The 8686-nt window shown below is 42.5% G+C and overlaps 1 protein-coding gene across 2 annotated transcripts; it reads left to right on the plus strand.

The window, feature by feature from the left end:
• Positions 1–3091: 3091 nt before the first annotated feature.
• On the plus strand, positions 3092–7133 carry LOC133969649 (interferon regulatory factor 1-like). 2 transcript variants are annotated; one of them, XM_062406254.1, is made up of 10 exons: positions 3092–3249; positions 3971–4063; positions 4495–4594; positions 4680–4847; positions 4971–5011; positions 5141–5261; positions 5373–5486; positions 5609–5637; positions 5832–5949; positions 6316–7133. In XM_062406254.1, the coding sequence occupies exons 2-10, from the start codon at positions 3977–3979 to the stop codon at positions 6417–6419; spliced, it is 882 nt and encodes a 293-aa protein (XP_062262238.1). In that variant the 5' UTR covers positions 3092–3249; positions 3971–3976; the 3' UTR covers positions 6420–7133. The 2 variants fall into 2 exon arrangements, with proteins under 2 accessions (XP_062262238.1, XP_062262239.1); XM_062406255.1 differs by lacking the exon at positions 5832–5949.
• The last annotated feature ends 1553 nt before the right edge of the window (positions 7134–8686 follow it).

Raw genomic sequence — 8686 nt, forward strand, 5'->3', positions numbered from 1 at the left:
TGACATGCCTGTAAAAGGCATGGAAGTTTATAGATTTTTTTATATGCAAAAAACAATCTGCTTGTGGTTTCTTTATCTTTTTGTGTTTAAGACATATTTACAGCACTGAAAATAAGATACAGGCGCCACAAGCATGACCCAGTCACCCTCTCTCTCCTCTCCCAGGGAGGGTGACACCTTTATGGCTGATCATTCACCATGAATGAAACACACACAGAACTAACTCATCTAAAACTTAGATCAACAGTTCCGGAATATGTTGTTTGAAAAGAATAAAAATACATAAGAAACTTTTACTTTTCACACCTCCCTCTCCACAAGTTTGCAGTGTTCTTGAAGGCTAACCAACGAGGGCTTGGACCTGATCCACTGTCCGTGAGCTGTCAAAGCAGATGGTCCGGGGTGGTGGGGGGGTTGGATGCTCAAGCAGCTTGCCTCATTCCAAAGCCTCAAACTACTGCCTTATCCTTGCAGGTGGCCTGAATAATCGCCATTACCCTCACCGTGTGCACGGAGTGTGAAAAAAGTGTAAGGGAACTGAAAACACCCGGGAAGCAGTTTAACCCAGGCTGGCGTAAATTCAATGACCCCTGGTGTTAGACTGAAAGGTATATGCCAGGATTAGGTGAGGTAGTAAATTAGGTAGATTTAGATCGAAACGTGGGAGTGGAGAGGAGGCTGGTTATCTCTCGGTGTCAGTTTCACACGATATAGTCGTACGGTGGATGGATTCCTGCACGGGCCCAAGAGGTTATTGTCAGAGAGTCAATATTTTGCATGTGCCCCATTGTCTCATATCTGTCCAAAATTAAATGTACAGGTTTAAAACAAGAATCGACAACGTTAAATATATGACAATGTGGTTGCTGGATATTGTTGAAAACATAAATTAATTAATAAAAATGACAGATACATTTCAAGTCAGGTAAAAGCAACAGCTGTACGAGTCTAGACCCTCTTTAATAGATTTATGACCTTTTCAGCTTCTATCACCTTAAAATGATGCAACGTCTATGTGTCAAAGGGCAAAAACATGGACTGTGGATAAAGATGGAGGACATGACAGCTCCTCAAATGTGAAGCCAAAGCTCCTCAATAGTGGCTGGCTGCAGTTTTGGTCATAAGCGCTGCCTCCTCCATGTTAGCAGATGGGTCATTTTAGGAAGTTCTTATCACATTGATGAATGTCAAAGTTAAATATGGTTTTAATAAGTAATTCTGTGCTGTATTCGAATCGGGTGAAACCCCATGATTGACAGCTGAGTCTGAATTAGCCACTGATGTCATCATGCATGGTTCTTATCCTAAATATATTGGCTTAATTTCTGAATACTGGGAGGAAGTGGACATGCAGTGTCAATCTATTACCTGTAGGGACAAACCAATCTAGTATTTTATTAGAGCAAATGTGATAATAATAAAAGAAAAAGTCCTCAAATTGAATGCTTGTTCAGAAGAAAGTTTTTTTTATGCCACATCAACTATCCATCCATCCATCTCGGTGACACCTGCTCTGGCAACAGCCGCTGAGAACCTGTGGTGTTTCTCTCATGCTGTCATCCATCCATCACGTGTCAGTCCAAACACTAACAGGGTGGAGGAGCGGGATGATTTTCCCCCTGAAAATCCAAGTGTCTGTCTTCGCTCGGGAAATTCCACCAAATATTCGCCGGTAAAAACTCCGCTGGAAAAATCCCTCCTATTCCCTCTCCCTTTCCCTTTCCCTCTCCCACTCCCACTCCCACTCAGTCAGGCGCTCGGGCTTCACACCCGTGGAACGCGCCAACCACGGTCTGCCAGGCGGGATGTCCCTACATGGACCGGAACTAGTAGCGACAGCACCTGTGTGGGGTTTCCCTCATTCCCATCGGGAGACTGAGCCATGTGCGCTTGTTAGATATTATAACACGAAGCTGCTGCAAAACGGAGGGAAAACAACGAGAATTTAGATTCAATGAGATGAAAACATCTGAATGTACATCACTCCCTGCCATTTACGCATCGTTCATTGTTTTCATTTTACGAGCCGATAAGAACGATCGTGTTGCGTAAAAACCTTTGCGTGCTGTCATGCTCTGTTTCCGGGTCCCTCGCTGCTGCTGCTGCCGCTGCTGCTCCAGACACCGACAGGCAGCATGGCCCACTTTAATCACTGTAAAACGCTGCCTCCTACCTGCGACCGAATTTATTGCACCATTTCTTGTAAACGCCTGGTTTCTCCGCTGGGTTACAGTTTACACTAAAGGGACGGTCCCCTGCACGATGAGCACATGTTTATCCCGCGAGGCTAACTTTGGAACGTGGAGCAATTAAGGCGCGAGGGGGTGTGTTTGACTGGGTGTGTGGAGGACTTGCGTTTCTGGGAAATCATTGGAAAGTTCATATGCACATTGTTTTTGTCATGATATTGGACTCACCACTGCTTCTAAAGAGAAAATGTTATTATCAAGACATTTTTTTTTCATTTCAACTTCTAAAACACCTCGGGAACTTTGTTCTGGAAGTTGCTGCACAAACAAAGTTTATGACTCTATGCAATGATGTCTGATACAACATTTAACAACAAACCTGTAATGCATCGATATTTCATTTCATTGAAGTAAATGACAGCAACAACAAAACGTGCAAATCTGTGACATTGCAATAATCACAAGGGCCACATGTTAAATATGTGCAGAGCGACAGTCACTAAAGTTTATGAGGGTCTACGTGCAGAAAGCACCCAAAGCTCACGTTGCCGAGCACTTCCTCTTCTCTCTCACCGGCATGATTTCTTGTAAATGGTAGAGGCTCTGAATTGAAGTGCCACTCGCGCATGCGCCATTCCACTGTAAAAGATGATTTTCAGTTATACCTTTTCTGCCTGACTGCATGCACACACACTTTATTTAGGAAAGGAATGAGCCTATCATGAATAAACTTGTAGCAGTAAAAACTTGAGCTGCTGTCGTGTGAAAAAAATATGGATTTTCCTCCAGGCTCCGTGAAAGAAACTAGATTTTTTGGCGACGGGTGAGGACACTTTTTGCAGTGGGCAGATGGGGAAAACCCGCCGCAGCTTTGTGTATAAATACAGTGAGTGCGCCGTGATCGACAGCTTGTGTTCACTTCTGACCAGGAAGAGTCTGCAAGAGGAAAACACAAAAACAAGATCAAGAGAAGAAGGGAAGATACTCTGGAGAAAACCTACTCCAACCGGACAATAGCTTTTGCGCATTCCCTCTTACGGATAATACAACAACAAATACTGTAAGTGATCTAATAATAATTCAAAACTTTTTTCTTACACCGAATGTCTCATACGGCAATATATGTTGCTGTTCTACTGAGAACAGATATCACAGATCATGTCTTGGATAATGTTTTCAGCGCCATGCAGAAAGCCATGCAGAAACCCTAATGTTTTATTATTGTGAATGTGCCATTCACAATAATAAAAGGTTTGGCTTGTTAAACTCTCGTGTATTCACAGAGGTTTAATAAATGATTTTGTGTTGTATAAATGCAGAAGTACACGAAGGCGATGTTCGCTGTCCCCAGCGCGCGGGATCAGTTTGGCGCACGTCTCCAAACGACTCCCGCTTGGACACCAGTTCGACAAAGTGTCACGTTAACCAGCCACAAAGCTTAAATAGGGCGCGCACATTTGAAACTTCGTTTCGAGACAAAATCCATAAAAATACAATCAGGAAGTTACTTTTTTTTTGTAATCCTTTGCGATACTTCATTACGTTGACTCCCACGCGTAAACGCCCGTTTATGCGCCCCTGCGTGCCCCGGCCATGAACTCTACACGCCCTCCTGCATGCGCGTAAAACAGCAGGCTGTAGTTGATCGAAGCAGAGGCTCTCATTACTGTAAAACATGTTCACTCACACACGCACACACGCAGACACACACAAACACAAACACACACACACACATACAGCATTCCCCGTTTATCTAAAGACCTCTCTGCTGCATATTTTAGGCCAACATGCCTGTCTCGAGGATGAGGATGAGGCCGTGGCTGGAGCAGATGATCGAGTCCAACACCGTCTCGGGGCTGCACTGGGTTGATAAGGTAAGAGATCGATTTCCTCAAGCAGCGCTTGAGTTAAAAAAAAAAAGAGTCTCCATGTAGTGAATATCCAAATGAGGGAAGTGATATCTGCAGGGCTCAACGTGCCTGTATTATGGAAAGTTCCTTGCTCCATATTTGCATGTTACTCTCAGCAGCTTTGTTTTTGGTGGCAGTAAGTGTGACTTTCAACCCTGACACTGACTGGTACATCAAACTGATGCAATAAGTCAGCAGTGAGACAGAAATCAAACAAAGCTAAGTTTGGCGTCTGTCTCACAGATGTCCGTATAGTCTAATGTGTGCCAAGGAAGTGACAACACCAAATGAAAAAATTTAGCGTCAGAATGTTTTGTTTCCTAAATCTGCTACGACAGATAGAAAACAGTATCCTATGAGTTACAGTAGATGCTCAGTCTTTCTGTTCTTTCCAGGACCAGAAGATGTTCTGCATTCCCTGGAAGCACGCGGCCCGGCACGGCTGGGAGATGGACAAGGACGCCTCTCTGTTCAAAATGTGGGCCATCCACACCGGTGAGCAACATATGCACTGTCTACAAATAAAGATTTTGTTTTTAAAAGAATGTATGAAAGTGACTGAACAAAGTTCATCCTGCAGGGAAGTACAGTCATGGCCAGAACACCGACCCAAAGACGTGGAAAGCCAACTTCCGCTGCGCGATGAACTCGCTGCCTGACATTGAGGAGGTGAAAGACAAGAGCATCCACAAGGGCCAACAAGCCGTGCGCGTCTTCAGAATGTTGCCTGTCACCCCTAAATCTGGAGGTGAGTCAACTGACAGGAAGTGAGCGAGCGATTTGTGCTCAGCGTCTGCTGCACGCTGATCAGTTTGCTCTACAGTTTAAGAGGTCAACCAACTTCAATGTTTTTTTTCCTTCATCCGCACAGATAAACACAGAAAACCAAAGGACAAAAAGCAGAGGAGGAAGGTAAATACATATTTTCGATTTCAAATTATGATATTATTGTAATGTGTTGGTGCAGCAGCTAAACATACCACTCGTGCAGCTGTAGGAATGTTCTAAATCTGTCTTGCTTTTATGTCTCTGCCGAACCAGGTGGTCAAGACAGAGGAAGACACAGACTACAGCGATACTCAGTCACCCATGGATGTGTCAATGATGGAGGAGTCCACCCAGGAGAACACGGTGGACAGTACAGTGAAGACAGAGCAGCAAGGTGAGGAATAAAACTGGCGGGACAATGTCCTCCAGTCGAAACACTACAGTGAGCAGGGAAAGCTGGAGAACTGGAGCAAGTCATGTATCTAACGCTGCTGTTTGTTTGCAGTTTGTGGATCGGACCATTTGGTCCCCGACTGGGCTCTCTCACTCGAGGTCGAGACAGATAACTTTTCCAACAACTATTGCCAGAGATTCCAAGTTTCACCCGACCACAGCCCCGGTAAGACATGGACACAACAAAGTGTTAAAGATTAACCCAAGTAGCCTGAAATCAGGTAAATTCAATCATCACCATACTCATGTCCTCTCTCTTCTCTCTCCCTCTTCGATGTGAACTTCTAGATTACAGCTATTCCGATGACATTATTGAGGTAAGCATGGACTCCAGCTCCAACTCTTAATAGTAATGCAGTTTTCATTGACAGGAATACCCATGTTTGTTTTATTCTGCCCATTAGGCCTATGCAATACTAATTATAATAATAATATCAATGCTCCATGAGATTGGTTGTTAAAAGAAGTGGTACAAATCGTAGCTGTACTCAGGTCAGTTTTGCTCTTTCAGATTTGCAAGCAACTGGAGAGAGACGCAAACTTTTTGCCGAGCAGTATAGACGTCATGGGGTTCCTGAACAATGAAGAGTGCACCAGTCCAGGGAGCCAGTGGAGTGACGCTTCCTCAGGTAAATGTTGCAACAGTCTCTAAAACTAAAAGCTAAATTTGATACACACTGTTAGCTAAGATAAATAAAAGCCATTTCGCCCTGAAATGTCTGAGTAATTGTTTGTTGTTTTAGTGGTTCTGACTTTTAGTCCCCATTAAGGGTCATAAACACTGGATCCTACATTTACCATCATCCCAACTAACAGCACCCATTGTTAGACCCACTCTCCGTCATTAGGACATAATCCATGTTTATATCTTAACCATGATCAGAACCATAGACCTCGGTCCTCTGTGTTAGAACACTTCTCCTAAAAGCTGCTAATAGCTTCAGCTTCTATTCTCCTTCAACTCACTGACCTTGTGTTTCCTGCTTGTTTCACAGCCGACGACTTAGACGATATGCCACAGTACATAACTCTGTCGTCGGACCCCACCATGGACGACCCCTGGAACGTACTTTGCCATCCGTTGACCTCCATGCTCTGATTGTCCCAGGACAGGACAGGACAGGGCAATTCTTTGACACTGAACTTTAAAGGGCTCCTCCTGACCACCCCCCTCCCTCATCCTCCCAGTCGACTCTCCCGTCACCCCCCGTCCAGACTGTGACAGGCGGCGTCCACACTTTAAGCTAAAGCACGGACCCCTCCCTCCCTTCCTCCTCCGAACCGACCGTGCGCGCCGCCTGTCAGACGATCAACGCCAGCTCCGAGGGCCTCCCTGACCTCCCTCAACCTTTATGTGAAGTTATGAAGAGAGGATGTGACGTGCACTGCTGTTAAAGGAGTTACTGCTCATTATCTATGTTTTTGGCTGGTTCAACACATTTGTGATGCTCAGTAATGATAGTAATAGCCTGGACGTCTTATTCAGCTATTAATACATTCTCACCAATACTTAACCTTGGAAAAAAAAAGAGCTTTAACATGCAGTTCACTTAACATGAAACAGCATATAAATGTATGGCGTAAAATCAATTTTTAAGCTTTCTTTCCGTTAGTGAAGTGAATATTAGTGAAAAGGATGTTAAGGTGTCTTGTCGATCTGTCTTACCAATCGATCCTCTCAACCTCTGGTAAAATCCCTTCTTCATAATCTTGCAGCTGTTTTGCTTAAAGCAGTAGTGAGTGGTTCCTGTAAATATCTGTTTTTGTGTGTGTGAGAGTTTTTATACAATAAATAAAAAATCTTGTAAATATACGAATGAATATGACTCCTCGTTTTTTAATTAGTCATGCATGATTTATTGATTTAGATTTAATTTACTTTTGTCCACTTGAAAACACTTTAAAAACAAATCCAATAAAAACATAAAAGAGCAGGTTATTATCCAACTGTAGAGAACACAAGTTATTCTGTAAATGGGCAGTAAAAGCTGTTAAAGATTCACCGCTTGTGTTGGATTATGATTCAAAAGATGTTCCTTTTTCCTTCCTTATCTCGATTTCTCCTGAGGAAATAGAGCCGTTGCACAACATGCACTCTTTAATAGCAACAAATAACACACACTATCTCTGCTGTCAAAACAACCTCAGTTCTAAACCTGCCTGTTCTTAGTGCTGCATGTGTTAATGCCTCTGGGCTATACTTCGAATTATTCCTCGTCACTAGTGAGTGCTCCTCAACAGTTCTGCAGCATATTATAACCAGTCTGATGCACACATCTAAAGGAAATGTATTTTTGAATTGTTAAATGTAGACTGGACCTCAAATTAAAAAAAAACTTTTAAAACATACCCATTTAGAAGGATTCTTAATAAAGATGCAGATCGGTAACAAAGATAAGAAAACAATAAGTAAACTATATAACATATTTCTATCTATCAATCTACATAGTTCCCTTCAGATAAAGCAGAGATGGGAAGCGGAAATGAACAATGTCATACCACAGAATACCTAGGAGTGGATGTGCACTGAGGCACACCTAGTTACAAATTCAAACACTTGAAGGGAATTTTAATGGAAATTAATTAACAGATTCTTCAGAAGACCAAGACGGGCCAGATGCATTCCGCTTGTGTTGACATAACTGTGGCACACGTGCTGCCAACCGCACACTTATATATTCTGGCTCTGCCCTAAGTCAAATACATACTGGAGAGATATTCCAACAGTACATCCCACAGGACTCCACAGTAGCCCTATTGGGAGCAATGCCAGAAGGCCAGGATGTGAGGGCCAAAAAAGTACCTGCTAAACATACTACTCACTGCAGCATTGAAGTTTATAACCATCAAAGTGTTCAAACCAGATCCCCCCATTCTGGTCGAACGGTTATGTGTTAACTCTCCCTATACACACACATTATACACTATCTTCTCTGAAAAGCATGTATAGCAGCTATGATACTTCATTCAGGAGTGGACCCTTCTTATTTTTTTCATCCCAGGTTTAATTTTTTTGTTTTTTAAATTTAAATTTAATTATTTATGTAAGTAATCAATAATTTATTCGTATTCTTATTCCCCCTCTTTTCCTCTTGGACTGAGCCCTATTTGATGTTTGTTGTCCTTTCTATGCATTGCACTCTGTACCTGAATATCATGTATACCAATACTATATACAGGTGAAAAATTTACAAAGAAAGTAACTGTTTGAATATTGATATTGTTTTGTTGTTGAAAACTAAATTAAAAAAAGAATACTTCTTAATGGATTGTACAGTTTTGTTATAATACATAGAAAAAACAGCACACAGACACACAGCACTTCCTTATTCATCATCATTTATTACGTATAGTTTATTATTACAG

The sequence above is a fragment of the Platichthys flesus genome, chromosome 15, assembly GCF_949316205.1.
Source record: "Platichthys flesus chromosome 15, fPlaFle2.1, whole genome shotgun sequence".
NCBI classification, from domain to species: Eukaryota; Metazoa; Chordata; class Actinopteri; order Pleuronectiformes; family Pleuronectidae; genus Platichthys; species Platichthys flesus.

What these genes read in the sequence shown, in the direction of transcription:
- LOC133969649 (XM_062406254.1), top strand. Translation starts at nt 3,977, where the DNA reads ATGCCTGTCTCGAGGATGAGGATGAGGCCGTGGCTGGAGCAGATGATC. An exon ending in AATGTGGGCCATCCACACCG is followed by an intron (nt 4,595 to 4,679) that starts GTGAGCAACATA and finishes TTCATCCTGCAG; the next exon opens with GGAAGTACAGTCATGGCCAG. An exon ending in ACAAAAAGCAGAGGAGGAAG is followed by an intron (nt 5,012 to 5,140) that starts GTAAATACATAT and finishes CTGCCGAACCAG; the next exon opens with GTGGTCAAGACAGAGGAAGA.